Source organism: Rhinatrema bivittatum, chromosome 2 (genome assembly GCF_901001135.1).
Source record: "Rhinatrema bivittatum chromosome 2, aRhiBiv1.1, whole genome shotgun sequence".
Classification (NCBI taxonomy): Eukaryota; Metazoa; Chordata; class Amphibia; order Gymnophiona; family Rhinatrematidae; genus Rhinatrema; species Rhinatrema bivittatum.
In genome coordinates this window covers 572,573,085-572,594,890 of record NC_042616.1, presented here as the reverse complement: position 1 = coordinate 572,594,890, position 21,806 = coordinate 572,573,085, and the positions used below count along the sequence as shown (strand labels likewise).

Below are 21,806 nucleotides of genomic sequence, written 5' to 3'. Positions count from 1 at the left end.
ACTCTTCCCTCTCCCTTGCCCAGTCTCCTCTACTCCACATCCATCTCTTCCCCCTGTCCTCTTCTGCTCCCCCCTTTTCCTCTCCTTTCCCTCCCCAGCCCCTCTCCCACTCTGGCCTCCTTCCTCCTCCTCTTCCCCAGACCTCACCAGCAATCTCCCCACTCCTCTCCACCTTCCCTATCTCCCATCATCCTCTTCCTCTACCCCATCCCTACCTCTTTCAACCTCTCTGCTCTACCTTTCCCTATCTCTCCCCCTCTCAAGACCAGTCTCCTCCCCCTCATCTCCCCCCTCTTTCCCACATCCTCTCCTTTACCCCTCCCCTCTTCCATCTCTTACCCATTTCTATCCCCTTTCCCCTTCCTCTCCTGTACATCCCCCTTCCTCCCCTTCATCTCCTCACCCTCTCTAAACCTTTTCTCCACACTCTCTCTCCCCCACCTCCCACCTCTCCCCATGGCTTCCAAATGCCCTCCCTCGTGTCTCATCTCCCCTATCTGCTCTCCCCATATCCTCCAAAATCTCTCCTCTTCCTCATCTCTCTCCATCTCTCACCCCTGCCCCCTCACCAACATCTTTCATGCAATATCTCTTCCCATCTCCAACATTCCCCATTTCTTCCTCCCCCATCTACCCAATATATCTGCATCTATCCCCCTCCCCCATATCTCCTCCTCAAAATATCCTCCATTTCTCCTCCCAACATCTTCCCTCCACACACACATCTGGTGGAAGGAATAGAAGGTAAAGTCTATCTATGTGCGGATGATACTAAGATCTGCAACAGAGTTGACATGTCTGAAGGAGTACATAGAATGAAAAGTGATTTAAAAAAAAAAACCTTGGTCAAAGATTTGGTAGCTGGGATTCAATACTAAGAAGTGCACAGTCATACATCTGGGATGTGGCAAACCAAAAGACCTTTATGTGATGGGTGGTGAAAGACTAATGTGAAGGACTGGGAGAGGGACCTTGGTGTGAGATAGTGTCTGATCTGAAGATGGCGAAGCAATGAGACAAGGCACTAGCTAAAGCCAGAAGAATGCTGAGCTACATAGAGAAATAACCAGTAAGAGAAAAAGAGGTGATAATGTCCTTGGTAAGGCCTCACCTGGAGTACTCTGTTCAATATCATATCATAAAAAGGATAAAGTCAGGATAGAGACGGTCCAAAGAACAGTAACCAAAATGGTGAGGAGTTAGCATTGGAAGACTTGTGAGGAGAAGCTAAAGGATCTGAATATGTACACCCTGGAAGAAAGGAGGTGCAGGGGAGATATAATACAGATCTTCAGATATCTGAAAGGTTTTAATGATGCACAGTCATCAAAAACTCCAGGAAAGACAACTCAACCAATGTCAGGAAATATTTATTCACGGAGAGGGTGGTGAATACCTGAAATGCCCTTCCAGAAGAGGATAAAAAACGTTCTCTCTCCATACCTACAAACTTTTGATTTCCAGTTACCCTGAGATTGGATTTGTGGAAGGGAGGTGGGAAGAAACATAGAAATGAAGGCAGAAGAAGACCAAACGGTCCATCCAGTCTGCCCAGTAAGCTTTCACATTTATTTTTTCATACTTATCTGTTTCCCTTCCACCTCCGCCATCGATGTAGATAGCAGTGATTGAGCTGCATCTAAGTGAAGTATCTAGCTAATTGGTTGGGGTAGTAACCGCCGTAATAAGCAAGCTCCTCCCACGCTTGTTTACCCAGACTATGTAATTCAGTCCTTGTTGGTAATTGATTATAAATCATCTTTTCTTCATTGCCCCTGCCATTGAAGCAGAGCTATGCTGGATATGCATTGAAAGTGAAGTATCAGGCTTATTTGGTTTGGGGTAGTAACTGCCGTAACAAGCAAGCTACTCCCCTGCTTTTTTGTGGATGCAAATCCTTTTTTCCACATTTCCTCTTGCCGTTGAAGCATAGAGCAATGTTGGAGTCACATTAACCATGTGTATGTTTATTGAATAAGGATATTAATCTCTAGGTAGTAGCCGTCATTCTCGCAAGCCCCATGCCTCTTCTCTTTATTCACATCCTCTAGACTTTATGGATCCACAGTATTTATCCCACACCCCTTTGAAATCCTTCACAGTTTTGGTCTTACCACTTCCTCTGGAAGGGCGTTCCAGGTATCCACCACCCTCTCCGTGAAGAAATTCTTCCTGACATTGGTTCTGAGTCTTCCTCCCTGGAGTTTTAAATCGTTACCCCTGGTTCTGCTGATTTTTTTTGCAGCGGAAAAAGTTTGTCATTGTTTTTGGATCATTAAAACCTTTCAAGTATCTGAAAGTCTGTATCATATCACCCCTGCTCCTCCTTTCCTCCAGGGTGTACATATTTAGATTTTTTAATCTCTCCTCATAAGTCATTTGATGAAGACCATCCATCTTTTTGGTCGCTCTTCTCTGGACTGCCTCCATCCTGTCTCTGTCCCTTCGGAGATACGGTCTCCAGAACTGAACACAGTACTCCAGGTGAGGCCTCACCAAGGACCTGTACAAGGGGATAATCACTTCCCTTTTCTTACTCGATATTTCTCTCTCTATGCAGCCCAGCATTCTTCTGGCTTTAGCAATCACCTTGTCCCCCCGACTTCAGATCATTAGACACTCACCTCCCACATCACCGACTTCAGATCATTAGACACTATCACCTCAAGGTGTCTCTCCTGCTCCGTGCACATCAGCCCTTCTCCCCCCATTGAATACAGTTCTTTCAGATTTCCACACCCCATATGCATGACTCTGCACTTCTTGGCATTGAATCTCAGCTGCCATATCTTCGACCACTCTTCCAGTTTCCTTAAATCCCGTCTCATTCTCTCCACTCCTTCCGGCATGTCAACTCTGTTGCAGATCTTAGTATCATCCGCACATAGACAAACTTTACCTTCTATCCCTTCCATCAGATGTGTGTGTGGAGGGAAGATGTTGGGAGGAGAGGGAGGATATTTTGAAGAGGAGGAGAGATGGGGGAAGGGGAGTTGCAGATATATTGGGTAGATGGGGGAGGGAGAAATGGGGAATGTTGGCGATGAGGGAGATGGGAAGATGTCAGTGAGGGGGAGATGTTGGATGAAAGATGTTGGTGAGGGGGCAGGGGTGAGAGATGAAGAAAGATGGGGAAAATATGGGGGAGATGAGGAAGAGGAGAGATTTTGGAGGATATGGGGAGAGCAGATAGGGGAGATGAGACACATGGGAGGGCATTTGGGAGCCGTGGGAGATGGGAGGGCATTTGGGAGCCGTGGGAAATGGGGGATGTGATGGGGGGAGAGAGAATGGAGAAAAGGTTTAGAGGGGGTGAGGAGATGAAGGGGAGGGAGGGGGGATGTGCAGGAGGTGGGGGAGAGGAAGGGGATAGAAATAGGTAACATGGAAGAGGGGAGGGGTAATGGGGAGATGAGAGGAAGAATGAGGAGATGGGTCATGAGTAAGAGAGATAGGGAAAGGTAGAGGGGTGATGAGGGTAAGAGCATAGAGGTTGAAAGGAGGGGGTGATGAGGGAGGAGGTAGGTATGGGGTAGAGGGGAGAGGGTTAGGGGGATGAGGTTGATAGGGAAGATGGGTCAGTATGGTTGGGGAGGGGTTAAGGGGGAGAGGGGAGATTGCTGGTGAGGTCTGGGGAAGAGGAGGAAGAAGGCAAGAGTGGGAGGGGAGAGAGGCTGGGGATAGATGGAAGAGGGGAGATTGGAGTGAGGGGAAAGGAGAGGAAAATAGGGGGAGCAGAAGATAGAAGAGGACAGGGGAGATATGGGGGAGGTGGAGGATGGGGGAGGAGTGGGAGCGAGGGAAAGAGGTGGATGGGGAGGAGAGGAGCGAGATTGTAGCAGAGACAAGGGGCAGAGTAGCAGAGAGGGGTGGGAGCAAGCAGTAGGGGAGAGGGGGATAGGAATAGGTGTGAGGAGAGAAGGGAGGGAGAATGGGAGCAGAGTTGGAAAGAGAAGAGGAAGGGGGAGAAGGGGGAGGGGAAATGGGGAGTTCAGAGAGGATGGGGGGAGATGAGTGGAGAGGGAGATGGGGAGGAGTGATGGCAGACGGGGTACACACCCCCACTCCCTTCCCTCTGGATCCCCTCAACCCACTCACTTCATTCTTTATAGATAGATATATACAGTGGACCCTTGACTTATGAACTCAATTGGTTCCAGAGGGCTGGTTGTAACTCAAGTTGGTTGTAAGTCAAGACTATTTTTTCCAGAGGAAATAATGGAAAAACCCATAATGTGTTCCAGACCTCCCAAAAGCACCCCTTACCTAACCATTTCTATAATAAAAAATGGTTGTATGAAGTCTGTAATTACCAGAAACACCTACACTTCCCTAGTGTACTCACCACAAAGTTATAAAATGTGCTTAGCCTACCAGAAACAATTCAAGTTGATTTTTCATTTATCTATTTATTTAAAAGTTAACATCTTTGGTTTGCAGGAAGGGAAGAGGGGGGAGGACGACGAAATGGAAGGTGGTTATTGTTCAGAAGGAGAGTCCCATTCCATTAGAAAATCTGGAATCTGGCTCTTTGGTGTCCTTTCTCTACTTGGGGGGGGTCTGTAGCCCAATAGGCCCTGCTTCTGGCTCACTTGATCTCAACCTTTTCGCAACTAAAAACTGGTCTAAGGTTGTCTGTTTCTGTCTTTTCTTGAACATTATTCTGTAGTATGACATGACATTATCATTAAGCAAGTGAATGCAACGATTGGCTTTTCTTCTGTCTGGGTGGGTCTTCTCTACAAATGTTTGTAGCTCTGTCCATTTTTTCAGGATTTCCTTAATTCCAGAAGAGGAAATTTGCTGCACTGATTGTTGCTCCTCTTCCGCCTCTTCAGAAAGCTCCTTGGCTGCCATTCTCTGTTGCTCAGCCAGACATTGCTGAAGTTCCTCTGAGTGTTCCTCCACCAGTTTGTCAACATCAGCACTGTCTACCTGCAAGCCTATGGACTCTGCTATAGTGACAATGTCATTAACCACAGGGTCAGTTGCAGGCTCAGGCTCCTCTCCTTCGAAGTCTCGCTCTTCTATAATTTTAGGCCACACTTTCTTCCAGGCAGATCTCAATGTCCTTTGAGAGACATTGGCCCAGGATTTCTCTATTAACCCCACACGTGAAAGGATGCTGTAATGTTCCTTCCAGAATTCTTTAAGGATTAAATCCGTATTTGAAATCATCTGGAAGCACTTCTGGAACAGTTCCTTGGTGTATAGCTTCTTAAAGTTAGCTATGACCTGCTGGTCCATAAGCTGCAGTAGAGGAGTTGTGTTAGGTGGGAGGAATTCTACTGTGAGCCATGGGAATTCTTCAGCCAACTCGTCTTCCAAGTCTTGTGGGTGGGCAGGAGCATTGTCCATGATGAGGAGAGCCTTGAGTAGTAATCCTTTGTCCTCAAGATATTTCTGTACAGTAGGACAGAAGGCCTCCCTGATCCACTCAAGAAAAAGGTCTCTTGTTACCCAGGCTTTTCTGTTAGATCACCACATGACACGCCTAACCTATTCTTCATGACATTCTGTTTTCTGAATACTCTAGGGGTCTCACAGTGATAAACCGAGAGGCTTTATCTTGAGATCACCACTCACATTGGCACATAGCAATAAGGTTAGCCTATCCTTCATTGGCTTGTGGCCTGACATTTTCTTCTCTTCCTGGGTAATGTATGTTCTCTTGGGCATTTTCTTCCAGAAAAGTCCAGTTTCATCACAATTGAAAACTTTCTGACAGGAAAAGCCATTTCTCTGTGTCATTGTTTCGAAGTGGGGTATGTAATTTTCAGCAGCCTTTTTATCAGAACTGGCAGCTTCGCCATGCCTTGCTATGCCACGAACCCCTTACTGGCATGAAATATTTCACCATTTTCACTTGTTGATGGCTTATCCTTTACAATATCTGCATTTATAGCCCTAGCTTTTTCACAAATTAGACACTCAAGCAATCACATGCCATCTGCCTTTCGTTTATCCACACTAGCAATAGGCTTTCTACCTCTTCTATCACTGTTGATCTTGACTTACTAATTTTAGTGACACCTCTAACCACATTAACTTCCTTGTACAAATCTTTTCTTTGTAAGATTGTCGAAATGGTGGATTTTGACATGCTGTATATGAGAGCCAGATCGGTCACTCGAACGCCACTCTCAAATTTCTGCACAATTTCCTTCTTTTCGATTGTGATTGCTTTCTTTATCTTTGGGACCATTTTGAACACTTCTTTGATAAAAGTGCTGTTCTACAGGGAGAAGAAATGGAAAAAAAAAAAGAAATCTAACCAAAACAAACACCAACCCCAGACACTCTTTTTTCCCCCTCCCAACCACTTCTGAGCACATCTACTGTACCTTGCCAGCTAAGTGATGTCCCCCGATGCTGTTGTTTGCTGCAATGCCGTGCCAGGTCTGCCCACGAACGCCTGAGATGAACAGGTCCCATTTAGTAGCAGCAGCAACACTAGATAGCCAATCTCTGTAGAAGTCCCGCCTTCCAAGACCAAAAAAATGCAATAGGCAGTAACAAAGGGCCATACACAACCAATCCATGGAAAAAAAAAATGGCACGCACGTGCACGGTTCGTAACTCGAAATTTGGTCGTAACTCAAAACCAAAAATTATGGTCGTAACTCGAATTTTGTTTGTAACTTAAAACCTGAAAAGTTGGTCGTAACCCAAGTTGGTCGTAACTCTAGCCGGTCGTAACTCAAGGGGCCCATTGTGCACAAATATTTGGGAGCTCTGGGTGATCACTGCAGTATCTTTGCATGTGTGCAGAATGACGTTTGCCCAGAGCTGCTGCAGACATCAAGAAGAGAGGCCACGCCAGAGAGGGTGACCGTGCCCGGGCTGCTGGGTTCTCATTGCCTTAGTGCAGAAGTGTTAAAATGAGCAGCCTTGCTCTAGTCTAGGGTGTGTTCTACTACTTAGTTATTTAGGGAAAATGTGACATTTATGTTGGAGATCTTTTTAGTTCAGTTCTGCCAGGCTCCAGGTCACAGGTACCTATGAAGGGTCAGTTTGGTGTGCTTTTTGAAACGCATGATGCAAGGAGAAATCACAAGGGAGTCAAACAGATACCTAGGGGCTGGTTTTGAAAAAAATACCCCGGGCTGATATTTTCCTGCAATCCGCCCCTGGTGTTGGGTTTGGCCGGCCGCTCTTATTTCTTACCCAGAGCCGCAGGAGGCCCACTGACGCTGCAGCTGGATCCTGGGTTTGTGCTTCACATGGAAATAATTTACCTCCGCCGGCGGTCAGGTGTGATAAGAGGGAATGCATCTCCCCCCAGGCCCTGGTGCCTCCGCCGAATATAATAACTAATCTTGATGTTATTACTTTAGGAGGGGGCGGGACCTGCGGCGCAGGGGATCCTTAACATGAGTGTGGGGGCCAGACGTGCTGGGGGGGGGGAGAGATGAGTGTAGGGGCCAGACGTGCTGGGGGGGGGGAGCTATGAGTGTGTGGGCCAGAAGTGTCCTGGGACAGGAGGGAGCTATGAGTGTGTGGGGGCCAGACGTGTGCTGGGGGGGGGAAGGGAGATAGCGTGTGGGTGCCAGACGTGTGCTGGGGGCAGAGGGAGAGAGCGTGTGGGGGCCAGACGTGTGCTGGGGGGGGAGGGAGATATGAGTGTGTGGACTGTTTTGGAAGCTGCTGTTAACATTTTTTTTTTTTTTTTTTTTTTTAAATAGTCCCGTCTGCGGAATCTTGGAATATTATATATTTTTAATATAAATGAAAGGTTTTCATGAGAGGTTGTGTCGTGAAACATTTTATTTATGTATATATTTAAGGAAACATACATAAATTGTGGAAATACATTTCGTTCATTTAACCTTTAACCTCTGGTTTGCTAGTAGACTGAATTATGTGTCATGAAATTGTTTGTCTAAAAAGTGTCACCAACATGAAAAGTTTGGAAAGCTCTGTTATAGGCAATGAAGTGTTTAATCGGACTTAAATTCTAGCTCATGTTGCATGATGTATTGGGTGGATATAGTTATATACCAATTTCTTCCTTCTGGCTTTTTTTCAATTTATATGTTATGCATTTTTAGGATGGGCTTAATCTGGTGGTCTATTTTATTTTGGGTGCCCAGTGTATAGTTGTGCTCCATAAGTTTACATACCCCTGGCAGAATTTGTAAGAATTTGAACATTTTAAGAAATAAGTGATCAGACAAAACACATTTGTTGTTTTTAATGTTTCAAATTTAACTATTATGCATCACAGAATAGCAGAATCATTAAACCAAAGCAATAAAAGAAATAATAAAATGGTCGTGTTCAAAAATTAGCAACTTAAGAGAAATGCAATTTAAAACTAAGCTCATATCTTTTTGACCTTTGACCTCATCGTAGCATATCAGCATATTTTGTCGTGTAGTGTGTATTCACAGTACAGTAATAGCTTCATAGGGGCAAACATTTTTTAAGTACCCAACAGAAGGGAAAGTAGTCATGCACAACACGAAAGGAAGGAAACCATTGGTTTAGAGGCCTCTGTTGTACAGCAAATAGTAAATTCTGTTTGGTTTTAACAAAACATTTATCTGCTTATATCTTTTTACTGTCCTGGCTTTTGGCCACCAAAATAAACACTGATACTTACACTGGAAAAATGAATAAATTATTTGTTTCCTTCCATTTTTATTTTTGAGGCCAATGCTGATAGACTCCCAGGGGAAAAAAAAACAAAAATGAAGGTTCTATATAAAAGCACCTAATTGGAGAAAAAAGTGGATTGTGGGGCTGAACCAAGATGGCCGCCGAGAAGGGACATGGTGGAGATGCTCTCGCTGCAGTTTACCTTGATTTGCTATTTTCTTCCTTGAAAATTTACTTCAGAATGCCTCACACAAAGAAGAAAGCAAAATTGCGAGGGTTGACTTCCAGCTCTCCTCCTTTGGACCCTTTACAACCCTGCATTGAGGGATTTTTCACCAGTGATGTGGTTCAGACACCAAGAGATGCGGTCGCTGGAGGAATGGAGCTACAGCGAGCACCCTGACCCTGGATACCACGCTTAGCCCCGGCAAGCCGAACAGACCAGCCCCTCCCCGCTACAAGGGTATCGGGAGTCCGACGACGGCAGAGATATCCCCGGAGGAGAGAGAGGGAATTTCTGGGTAGTTGCAAAGGCAGATATCCTCGGGGGAGAACAGGGAGCCATAGGCTCCGGGTGGGGCGAGTCCTCTGAGGAAAGAGGACAGAATCGATCTAGGCCCCTCCGAATTGGTAAGAACTACTGTGTCCTCTATAACAATTGACCAAGGTACGAGGCTGGGAGCAGGCAGTAGTGTGGGATTGGGGAAGGCCTCTCCTAATACTCTGGGATCTGCACTAAGCCGAAGTGCCCAGAATCAATGACCATGGAAGGCTTGTGGATTTTGTTAGTCTATTGAAAGTTCTTTATCCGCATTAACTCAAGCGATAGTTGAAACCAAAAATCAAGTTTTGGTCAATACTAATTTAATTACAACATATAATCTAAAGCTAGAAGATATGGGCCAACGAATTTCAGCAGTGGAAAATGTCCAACAGAATTTGGTTAAAACTGAGTTAATTCACAATAAAAGATTGGAAAACGTGGAAAATGCCCTGAGAGCACATAATTTGAGAATCTTAAATTTTCCAGTGGTTAATCTAGTCTCTCCCTTGGAACTTTTCAAGAGGTATATTCAACAAGTATTAAAAATCCCTGAGGCTGCAATGCCAGTTGTAACAAAAATCTATTACCTTTTACAGTCTATACAAGAAAATCAAGCAGCCCGAGGGGGGTGGGGGTAGTACAGCCATCTGTATCTTTGGATATTTCAAGGATCTTGGAGTTATCCCAGGAAGAGGAGATTATACAAAGAAGATCTCTACTATTTATTTTAGATTTTTATATTCCGCTTTTTGCACTTTTTTTCAGCACTTCAAAGTGGTTTACATTCAAGTACTACATTCAGGTACTAGTAGGTATTTCCTTATCCTACTATCTTCTCATCTCACACTCTTAACCTCGGAACCATCATCGATAATCACCTTTCCCTAAAACCATTCATAAACTCAATTCTCAAGGACTGCTATTTTAAACTGCACACAATTAAAAAAAACTTAGACCCCCTACTACATGGCTCCGATTTCCGCACGGTACTCCAAGCTATTATTTTCTCCAAATTAGACTACTGTAACGCTCTGTTACTTGGCCTCCCCTCATCGATTATCAAACCTCTACAACTCCTGCAGAATGCCTCTGCCCGCATCCTTTCATACTCCAAAAAGAGGGACCACATCACCCCCATCCTAAAAGAGTTACATTGGCTACCAGTCACTTCAAGAATACAATACAAAGTTTTCTCCCTCATTCATAAATCTATTGTAAATGAAAACAAGCTCTGGATCAATCCCCCCTTCCTTCCTCATGTCTCAACAAGACCCATTCGGACTATCCTTCAAGGAACGTTGCATCTACCCTCCCTGAAATTCATCAAACTTACCTCTACTACTGAAAGAGCGTTAACTTTGGCCAGCCCTATCCCTCTGGAACTCTATGCTGCACGAACTCCGCACTGAATCCTTTACACCCAAGTTAAAAAAAAATTTAAAAACTTGGCTGTTTCAGCAGGCCTTCACCTAAACTCCTCAACACCTCTGCTATTGTCAATAGACTTCCCTCTGCTTCCTAAGTGCCCATTTCCAACCTGTTTCAGTTGTTCACCCATTAGTTTATTCTTCCCCTCTCCAGATCTTAAATCTTACTCTTTAATCACTTGTCTAATTAATTCTCTCCCCCTTGAACCCCTTGCTAATTACTCACAATGTAAATATGCTATTCTTACTTATATAAACTGTATATATATTTATTATCTTCCTGGTTTAAATGCTGAACCAAAGTTAGCACTTGGTGTTTCATTTTATTTTGTTTTTCTGTGTTTATTCTGTTTATCACCATTTATTTTGTTTATCACTGTTTTATGTAAAGGATACGCCCTCCTTGTGGCCTTCCATTTTGTTCTATGTAAACCGGTACGATGTGTAAACGGCTTTCCCTGTACGTACCTGGATCAGTCCAGACAGTGGGTTATGTCCCCAATCCAGCAGATGGAGTCAGCACAAGCTTTGAGGGGGCGTATCCATATATACTACTACCCCCTCTGCAGGAGTTCAGTATCTTCTGACTCCAGCAGATGCGAGTAGGGGAATCGGGCTTCCCCTCCTTTTCCTTTTTCTTCACTTTCTTGCTTGATTATGGCTTGTTGTTGTCTTTTTTTGTGGATCAAGTTTGTATCAAGTTTGTATTAAGTTTAAAAAAAAAAAAATAAGGCAGAGTTCTTTCAACTTCTGGGGAGTGGCTTATCTTCCTTGTCTCTTCTCTGCGGCCTTGCTGTTTATTTCTCGTTGCAGCCAGGGGTAAGTTTGTTTTTCCTTTGTATTTTTTTCCTTCACAGCTCAGCACCCGGTGCCCGTGAAGCCGGCCTCTTCGCTCTTTACTCCCTCACCCGCGGCCATTTTACAGCTCCTCATGGGCTGCTGAGCCATTTAGGGAAAGATGTCTGGGGCGGGTCGTGTGGCCAGGAAGGCCCCCCCCTCTATTTTCGGACAGCGGGCAGTGCAGGCCGACCGGGCCCCCCCGAAGCGGCGCTTTTGTGCGCGTGGCCCCCCCTTGGCTTTTTCTTTTCTCCTACAGCGATCCCGATGCCGCGGCCGTCCCGCTGTGCGGCCTGCGGAGACCCGGGGTCCCGGATTTCCCGGGAGGGCATCTGTGCACGATGCCTTCCCGGGGGGGAAGGTACCTCACAGTCCCTGACTGATTTCTCTTTTTTGCCCGGGCGGCGCGGGCCGGCCACTCCGCCATTTTTGGCGGGAACGGCGGCCATTTTACATTCTGAGCGCCCTGAGGCGCAGGCCACGGGGGGGAACAGATCCCTGGAGGCCACGAGGGAGAACGGATCCCTGGAGGACTCTACCAGCGGGGGTGTTCCCCCGATTTTGGTGCAGGAACCAAGCACCCAGAGCCAGGGAGCAGGAACCACGCCGCCCCCGAAGCGCACCCGAGCAGGCCGGGGTTCTCTCCGGAGTTTATCCTGCTCATGCATACCGCTTATCTGCAGGGGCTGGAAGCACCTGTGGGACCCCCCCCTCCTAAGATCCCTCGGATGTCGCCCACGACGCCGGCCCCCCCCTCCGAGAGTGGGGGCCTCCCGCCTTCCTACCCGGGTCCGATCCACGCCCGCGGCAGTGGGGGCGGTGCCAGACCCAGCGGGACATGGACTTGACCTCCCGGACGGGGGACAAGGGGACGGCACGCAGGAGGGGGATGATCCGCGTACCCTACGCCTCTTCCAGAGGGAAGAGCTGGACGACCTCATCCCGCAGATCATCCAAGAATTAGATTTGGACCCGCCACCAGACCCGCCTGCCCCAGTAGCTCCCGCTGTCGTCACTTCTTCAAGGAAGGGAGATCCTGTCCTGGCGGCACTCCGGCCGAGGGCTCGGGCTTTTCCCATTCATGACTCGTTTTTACAACTTCTCACCAGGGAATGGGACACCCCGGAGGCCTCCCTGAAGAGCAGCCGGGCTATGGAAAAGCTGTACCCGCTCCCCGAAGATTTCTGGACCTCATCAAGGTCCCAAAGGTGGACTCCGCAGTGTCGGCGGTCACGAAGAGGACGACTATCCCAGTGACGGGAGGTGCGGCGTTGCGGAACACACAGGATCGTAAGTTGGAAGTTTTCCTTAAGCGGGTTTTCGAGGTCTCACTCCTCACGTCTCAGAACCTGCCGTCCGATGAGGCTGCCCAGGCAGATCGGCTAGAAGCCGCAGTGGCGTATGGGGCGGATGCCTCGTACGACCTTTTTCGGGTCCTCGCAAGATCCATGGTTTCGGTAGTGGCAGCACGACGACTACTGTGGCTACGCAATTGGGCGGCTGATACGTCCTCTAAGTCGAGTCTGGGCTCTCTTCCCTTCAGGGGCAAGTTCCTCTTCGGGGAGGATTTGGACCAGATCATCAAGTCCCTGGGGGAGAACGCTGTTCATCGGCTGCCGGAGGATAGGTTTCGACCATCCAGAGCATTTTCTTCTTCTCGGACCAGAGCCAGAGCGCAACGGCGCTACAGGGGATACAGACAGGCGGGCTCCCGGTCATCCGCCCCCAGGTCTCAGCCCTGGTTGCGCTCCTTTCGCGGGCGTCGGCCCGCACGCACTACTCCCGGAACCGGGAACCCCTATACCAAGTCTTCACAATGATGCCAGTCTCGCCCACTCCCCTGTCCCCAGGATTGGGGACCGACTAACGTATTTCTACGCGGAGTGGGCACGGATCACCTCTGACCAGTGGGTCCTGGATACCATAAAACACGGCTACGCATTGGAATTTGTCCGCCCCCCACAGGGAAGGTTCATCTTTTCCCCCTGTGGCTCGGACCTCAAGAGAGGAGCGGTGCTGCTGACTCTGGACAGACTCCGGGAGATAGGCGCTATTGCGCCCGTGCCCTTCGGAGAGGTGGGCTCGGGCCACTATTCCATCTATTTCGTCGTACCAAAGAAGGACGGTTCCTTCCGGCCTATCCTAGACCTCAAGGAAGTCAACAAATCCCTTCGAGTCGTTCGGTTCCGCATGGAAACGCTCCGGTCAGTGATTGCGGCGGTGCATCGGGGGGAGTTCCTCTCCTCCCTGGACTTAACGGAGGCCTACCTGCACATTCCCATCCGCCCGGACCACCACCGTTTCCTTCGTTTCAAAAATCTGGACCAGCATTTTCAGTTCACGGCTCTCCCGTTCGGATTGGCGACGGCGCCGCGCACCTTCACCAAGATCATGGTAGTCGTGGCGGCAGCTCTCCGGAAGGAGGGCATCCTGGTTCATCCTTATCTGGACGATTGGCTCCTCCGGGCGAAGTCATTCGATCATGGACGCTCAGCGGTGACTCGAGTAGTACGGTTTCTACATTCCCTGGGATGGGTAGTGAACTTCTCCAAGAGCTCCCTCATGCCCTCGCAACGCTTGGGTTTTTTTGGGGGCGACCTTCGACACCCTACTGGGCAAAGTTTTTCTGCGCCAGGACAAAGCTCAATCCTTGCGGGATCACACACGACGGTTCTCTGCGTTACCAGAGCCCACCTCCTGGGACTACCTGCAACTCCTGGGAGTGATGGGGTCCACCATCGACCTTGTACCTTGGGCTTTCGCGCACATCAGGACCTTACAGTGGGCGCTCCTCTCCCGTTGGAAACCAGTATCGCAGGACTACCAGATGATTCTCCCGCTCCCGCAGAATGCCAGGGACAGTCTGGGCTGGTGGTTGGATCCGCCGAACCTGGCCCGTGGCGTGTCCCTCGATCTGCCAAATTGGGTGGTGGTGACCACCGATGCCAGTCTAGCAGGCTGGGGTGCAGTCTGCGATCGAAGCGCCACGCAGGGGACGTGGTCCACGGTGGAGGCGAAGTGGTCAATCAACCGTCTGGAAACCAGAGCGGTCCGGCTAGCTCTGCGACATTTCCTCCCGCTTCTTCGGAACCGGGAAGTCAGAATCCTATCAGACAACGCTACCACCGTGGCCTACATCAGCCGACAAGGAGGCACGCGCAGCCCGCAGGTCGCGCTCGAGGCGGCGCTGCTGATGCAATGGGCAGAGCGTCATCTCGTCCGGCTAGCGGCCTCGCACATCGCCGGTGTGGACAACGTCCAGGCGGACTTCCTCAGTCGTCAACTGCTGGACCCCGGAGAGTGGTCTCTCTCCGACAAAGCGATGCAACTTCTCGTCCATCGGTGGGGGGCCCCCCACTTGGATCTGATGGCGTCCGCTCTCAACGCCAAGGCTCCACGCTTCTTCAGTCGCCGGAGAGAGCGCGGCGCAGAGGGAGTGGATGCCCTGGTCCTCCCATGGCCGCCACATCTTCTGCTCTATGCTTTTCCACCATGGCCCCTGGTGGGCAGGATGCTCCGCAGAATAGAAAGCCATCAGGGGACCGTGGTTTTCGTCGCCCCGGAATGGCCCAGGCAACCCTGGTTTGCGGACCTGCTACAGCTGGTGATCGACGGGCCAATCAGGCTGGGGCACCTCCCCCAGCTCCTACATCAGGGCCCGGTATTTTTCTAGCAGGCAGAACTCTTCTGTCTTGCGGCCTGGCTTTTGTGAGGCGCCGCCTCCGGTGTCGGGGCTACCCGGAGGCGGAAGTATCCATGCTATTGCGGGCACGAAAGACATCGACGTCGGCGGCCTATGTTCGAGCTGTGGTGTACCAGCCAGGCCACGAGACCCGCTAAGGCTTCTGTACCTCAGATCCTTCAGTTTCTACAGGCGGGGATGGAAAAAGGGCTCGCCTATAATTCACTACGGGTTCAGGTGGCCGCCCTTGGTTCGCTGTTGAGCGATGGGGGCTCTCTTCTACAGTATCCTGACATTGCTCGTTTTCTCAAGGGTGTCAAGCATATGCGTCCTCCGTTACGGGACCCTTGTCCCTCCTGGAGTCTTAACCTTATGCTTCGCTCCCTGTCGGGACCACCGTTCGAGCCGCTGCGCAGCGCAACGATAAAGGATCTCACTCTCAAGACTGTATTTCTTGTGGCCATCTGTTCCGCTCGACGCATCTCGGAGCTGCAGGCTCTGTCGTGTAGAGAGCCCTATCTCCGTTTCTCCGACTCTGGAGTTTCGCTTCGCACCGTTCCCTCCTTCCTTCCGAAGGTGGTTTCTGCATTCCATGTGAACCAGACGGTGGAGTTGCCGTCCTTCTCTTCCTCAGAGCCGAAGTCTCTCCGTCTCTTGAATGTCAAGCGCACTCTGCGCCTCTATCTGGAGGCTACAAATGAGTTCCGGACCTCTGACCATCTCTTCGTACTCTGGGCCGGTCCTAAGAAGGGGTCTCAGGCCTCGAAGACTACCATTGCCAGATGGCTGAAGGCCGGCATTGCTGCTTCCTACATTGGGTCGGGTCGGACTTCCCCACCCGGAATCGTAGCGCATTCTACACGTTCTCAGGCGGCTTCCTGGGCGGAGGTTCGCTCGGTATCCTCGCAGGAAACTTGTAGGGCAGCCACCTGGAAATCGTTACACACATTCTCGAGGCACTATCGTCTGCACTTCGCCTCTTCAGTCTCTGGACACTTTGGCGAGCAGGTTCTCCGAGCAGGCCTCGCAGGACCCCACCCGATTTAGGGAAGCTTGGGTACATCCCACTGTCTGGACTGATCCAGGTACGTACAGGGAAAAGAAAATTATTACTTACCTGCTAATTTTCGTTCCTGTAGTACCATGGATCAGTCCAGACGCCCACTGCGTTTGGGTTCTTGATCCTGCTCAGCTCTGCGCTACTTCTTGCTCACAGTGTTCTATGTCTTCACAGTCGTTTCTTTTCGCTGTTTTCACAGCTCCCTTCAAGTTGGTAGGATGTTTGCAGTTACTTGTTGCGGTTACAATTGTTTTCATTATCTGTTTCCACAAACTTGATCCTTCGGGGGTTTCTACTCTGGCTTTGATATACTCGATACTGAACTCCTGCAGAGGGGGTAGTAGTATATATGGATACGCCCCCTCAAAGCTTGTGCTGACTCCATCTGCTGGATTGGGGACATAACCCACTGTCTGGACTGATCCATGGTACTACAGGAACGAAAATTAGCAGGTAAGTAATAATTTTCTTATCTGTATATAAAAAATGTTAAAATAAATAAATCCCCTGAGGGCTTACAATCTAACAGGCCGATACAGTACAGTGCGCTCCGACTGAGCGTACTGTTAGCCGGCATTTGGACGCGCTAGCTTTTCCCCTTATTCAGTAAGGGGGTCCAACCGCCCCCCCCCCCCCGAACCTAATAGCGCCCGCAACATGCAAATGCATGTTGATGGCCCTATTAGGCCCTATTAGGTATTCCCGCGCTAATTTCTCCGGGCACCAGGAAAGTGCACAGAAAAGCAGTAAAAACTTAATATCATGGTTAAGTCGGAGGTCCCAAAAGTTTAAAAAAGTAAAAAAAATAAATAAATTTAAAATGGGCCCGAGGCTGGTGGGTCGAAAACCGGACGCTCAATTTTGCCGGCGTCCGGTTTCCGAACCCGTGGCTATCAGTGGGCTTGAGAACTGACGCCGGCGGCTGTCAAACCCGCTGACAGCTGCCGGGCCCATAAGTTTGTACCTGAAGCAATGTAGGGTAAAGTGACTTGCCCAAGGTCACAAGGAGTGACAGTGGGACTTGAACCTTGGTCTCTTGGTTCATAGCCTGCTGCTCTAACCACTAGGCTACTCCTCCACTACTAGTATCATTTGCTTTCCTGATGGATCATAACAATATTTTGAAACAATTTTTTCGCAACAGGCAGTCACTTTTTTGTGGCCAGAAACTTTGGATATTTCCTGATTTGATAAAAGTTACACAGACCAGGAGGAAAAATGTCTTGTCCATGAGACCTGAAGTTTTACAAATGGGAGCCAAATTTGATTGGCGCTACCCCTGTAAGTGCTGTGTCACTTATCAGAATACTAAATTCGCCTTCTTTGAAATTAACCAGCTCAGAGATTTTTTGGATGGTCATCTCCAAAGAGTGCCCATCGCTGGTTCAACATAAAGATAAAAAACCACATACCCTCTCGGTGTCATTACTGAATTGTAAAGCAATAGTTTTTCTTTAATTTTCGCTTGTAATATGTTCAGCCTCCTCACCAAATTACTTATATTGAGGTACATGGTTTAAATGCGCTGTTAACCAAACTGAAATTACATATTAATATTGCAAAAAGTTATTATAATATCTATGTACCGAGATTGCTAAAAACTTCTTCTTATAAGAAATGTAAGTTATGAAAATAGAAAATTAAAAGAAAAGAAAAAAGATTGTGAAACTAGCAATATTTAGAAAAGTGAATTCTGTACAAGCTACAGTGTGATACTGTCTGTAGAATGTACTCGCCAGTGGTCCAGTCAAGACCCAGTAATGTCTGTACGATAGACTGGCAGAAGAGGCTGTCCTACAAAATCAAGCCATCATTTAAAATGTGTGTAGATAGGCAGCTAATTAGCTACCCAACAAAACTAAAATGTATTTCTTTATTGCTGCTCATATTCTTTTAACCCGCATTAAAAATATAACTTCCGCATGGCAGTGTTTTGGCAACTTGGTGATCTGCTTGCTGTTTGTACACTTTCCCCCTGTGGATAAGTTTGCCTCTTTTTTTTTTTTTAAACTGGCAGTGTTTCCTCATCCACTGCCTTTCATGCTTAACATCCTGAAATAGATAAGATCAACATGATAGACAAATTGCAAAGTGTTGGAAAATCACACACAGTGGGGAGGGGCGCCTCGGGGTCAACTTTTTCTTTTGAAATGACATAAAACAGGATCTGTTCTAAATTAGGCCTCTTACCAAAAAAAGAGAGAACCCACAAGAGAATAAAGTGTCTTCATTGTGCTGTGTTTAGAAACTGAAGGGAGATGAACAGTCTCAACAAGAAAAATAAAATGCTACTGTGCTTTTGCCTTATGATTAAGGAGCTGAAGCACTACGAGGAAGGCAGCAGCTCTCCTACTCTTGCCATGCTAAGGGACCAATGCAGTTGGATGGCGGGTTGTATAGATTCAACCTAATCCCCTTATGCAATAAGGGGATTAGTGCCTCCAACGCACATCCAATGCGGAGCAAAACTAATAGCGCTCATCACATGCAAATGCATGTGAATGAGGCAGTAAGCTATTCACTCTTAATGCAAAAAAAAAAAAGTGTGCATCTAAGTTGCACAACTTTGTGCCCAGAAATTGACACCTGCCTGGAGCAGGTGTTAATTGCTGAGGGCTCCCACAAGTTAAATAGAAAAGCTGAAAAAATCACTTTTCTGTAAATTCTCCTACTTAATATCGTTGCGATATTAAGTAAAAGGAAGAAATCTTTAAATAACTTAAAAGCGCCATCGGTCGGGTTCAGGAAACGGACACTCAGTTAACAAGCGTTCATTTCCTGAACCTCTGGCTGTGCTCCGATTAGGAAAATCGACACCAATAAATTTGGCATCTGTTTTCCTAGCTGGCAGACAGCTGATCACTCGCGGGCTCCTGTTCTCAAGGAGGCACTAGGGGCATGCAAGTAACCTTAGCGCCTCCTTGATAACGTGACCCCTAATTTTAAATATTGCATGGCGCCCCCAGGAGGTACATTCAGGACCCGCTTTCAGCGCACATATATTGCATCGGTCCCTAAGTTTGCTCTAGTGCAATGGTATTTTCACCTCCAGCCCTCAAGGGTCGGGGTTTCTGGATATCCCTAAAGAAGATGCATATTAAAGAGTTGCATAGAATCGAGGCAGTTTGTGGCCCTTGGGGACTGGAAGTGAATACTGTTGCTTTAGTGCCTCCTTTCACTTATTCACTCCCAGCTCTCAAGGGCTGCCAACAGGTCAGGTTTTCAGAATATCTCAAATGTCTATGCATGACAGACTTGCATGCGCCTGCTTCCACTGTATATTGATCAATCTTCTGCATATTCATTAGAGGTATTCCGCAATCCTGATTGGTTGGCAGCTCTTAAGGGCTGGGAGTGAATACCACTGACAGAGAAGGAGCGAGGCCAGGAAATTGCAATCACTCTTAAAAAGCTGCACATGATGTGCTGAAAAGGAAGCACACCCTAGGTCCCTCACTCTACTGGGTACTAAGCAAAAAGGAGGAAGCTTTGCCCACGGTGAGGAAAAAAAACCCCTGTGTGAACCTCAGTGCATAAATGTCATAGGTGATCTCCCAGAGTTTGTTTACGAGATTTGCTATCCTACACTACTTTTGTTGAAGAGAAAAATGCTTCCTAGGTGGATTCAGACATGCACCTTAAATGGAGTGAAGTTTCTCTGGGTTTGTCTTAGAGAAGCAGAATGAGAATGGAATGGGATTTTAGATCCTAAAATTTGGTTGGAGTTTGGGTCTCTCCTGAGATTTACAGTTTTGCTGGATTAGTAAAAAAATGTGGGCATCAACTAATATTTTTTAGGAACCAATGAAAACATTATTTCCCAAAAGATAACTTTTTGTATTTGGCCTTTTTGTTTCCTATCTTTGGTGGGGAGTGTAGGTTGGGGGGGGGGGGGGCATTTCTTTGCTGTTCTTTCTCCCCCCTACTCTTCTCTTCACTTCTGTGTGGCAGTGGGGTGCAGCCCTGGGACTTCTCCGGAGTGGGTTACATTTCATGTGGGGTAATTTCTCCTCTTAGCTGTTTTTAGGGGTCTGGGACATAGCTTGGAGAGTTTTAAAATAGATACATTGGTAAAATATGTAATATTTTGTATTTCTTTAGATCCTGTAGCAAGATAGCCCTTTAGAAAGAGATGCACTATTGCACATTGTTCTATCACCAATCATTCCTTTTAGTTTGGAAAATGCTTTCGTACTAAACATATAGCCCAATTCTGGAGAAAAGGACTGGATTGTTGCATAATTTTGTCATTGAATGTATGAAAACTGGTGCAAAACCAACTGCTGCAGTCGCCCATTTGACAGTTTGTCCCATCCTGATAGGATGATGCACTTCTTTTAAAGAGTGGCACAGAGCAGACTGTGAAGAACAGATGGAGTAATGCTCACTTGAGAGAGCCTAACTGCATACTATGTGACTAGGGACCTTCATTTTTAGGAATTTCAATATTATAGCAAAAAAAAGGAAAAGTAATTGTTCCACTGTTCGTTATAGCATAAAAACCGAAAACTAAGGACCCCTATGTGTGACTTATGTGAACAGTGTAATTTCTTAGTACCTAAATAAGAAATTGAATCCACGCATATATGTGACTAACACTGGAGCCACCTCTTAGGATGACTCAAAATTATTCATGCAGGCCTGCTTTGCTGGTAATATATCATTACTTATGAAGGCGTGCAAGAAATGGCTGCTCTTGTGATAATCTGAGTGCCTGCATCCTACAGTCCCATTTCTTTCTGAGTAGAAATGGTGTTGCTATCTTTTAGTTTCTGCCTCAAAACTATTGTTTGGCATCCTCATAGGGGAAGCATTTAAGAATTTTTTTTTTTTCTTACTGAAACTCTGAATAGAGTGAGTCAGCAAAGTTGATGGGTAGAGATGATCTGCTTTTAGATTAGTGAATGTGTATTGAAGGAAGCTTGCAGGACAACTAAAGTTCCTTCCCCAAGTAATGTCTACTTGGATTATGGAGGATGTTGCACTGAACGGAATGTGATTAAAACGAGGACTGCGGTTCTTAAGGTAGCGGAAATATGAATAAATATGTGCACTCTTTTCTCTCTCCCCAGATTGTTAGGAAAGCTCTTGCGGAAGAAAAACGTGTGTCGACAAAAACGACTGTAGTAGATCTGGTGACTGAAACGGACCAATTTGTTGAGGAATTACTTATCTCGTCTCTGAAGGAGAAGTTCCCCTCACACAAGTAAGTACCTCTGCCTGGGAAGAAAGCCACCCCTAGTCCTCTAGCAGTGGTGGTGCCTCACCCCAGCCCCGGTTCTCATCAACCAGTCTGGATCTCCGCAAGGAGTTCTTAAAAGATATTTGTATGCATTTTGGTCTGTGCACCAGGTTCATATTTGTTCACTTTTTTTAACCTGCTTAATTCCATGGTGGTGCACAAAGCGGGAGAGAGTAATCAAATCAACAAACGAATACATCAGATCTATAGTCCAAAGCACTACAAAACAGGCCAGTCCCACAGCAACATGAATAAAAGACATATAGATCTGAGAAGCAGACTTGTTGGGGAGCGAGGAGGACTGGGGCTGGAAAGCACTGTGTGATACGCAATAAACTAAAGGAAGGGTCTGAAATGCCGGAAAGCCTGAACCCTCCTCTTGCCACGTCCATTTCCTTAACACTGCAGCCAAA

The 21,806-nt window shown here is 47.4% G+C and overlaps 1 protein-coding gene across 2 annotated transcripts in view; it reads left to right on the top strand.

The window, feature by feature from the left end:
- The window catches only part of IMPA2 (inositol monophosphatase 2), a 73,112-nt gene that overhangs the window by 18,107 nt on the left and 33,199 nt on the right, over window positions 1–21,806 (top strand). For both annotated transcript variants that reach the window (XM_029590972.1, XM_029590971.1), the window contains exon 2: window positions 21,224–21,357. In XM_029590972.1, the coding sequence (XP_029446832.1) occupies window positions 21,224–21,357 (134 nt within the window). The remainder of the gene's footprint in view (window positions 1–21,223; window positions 21,358–21,806) is intronic.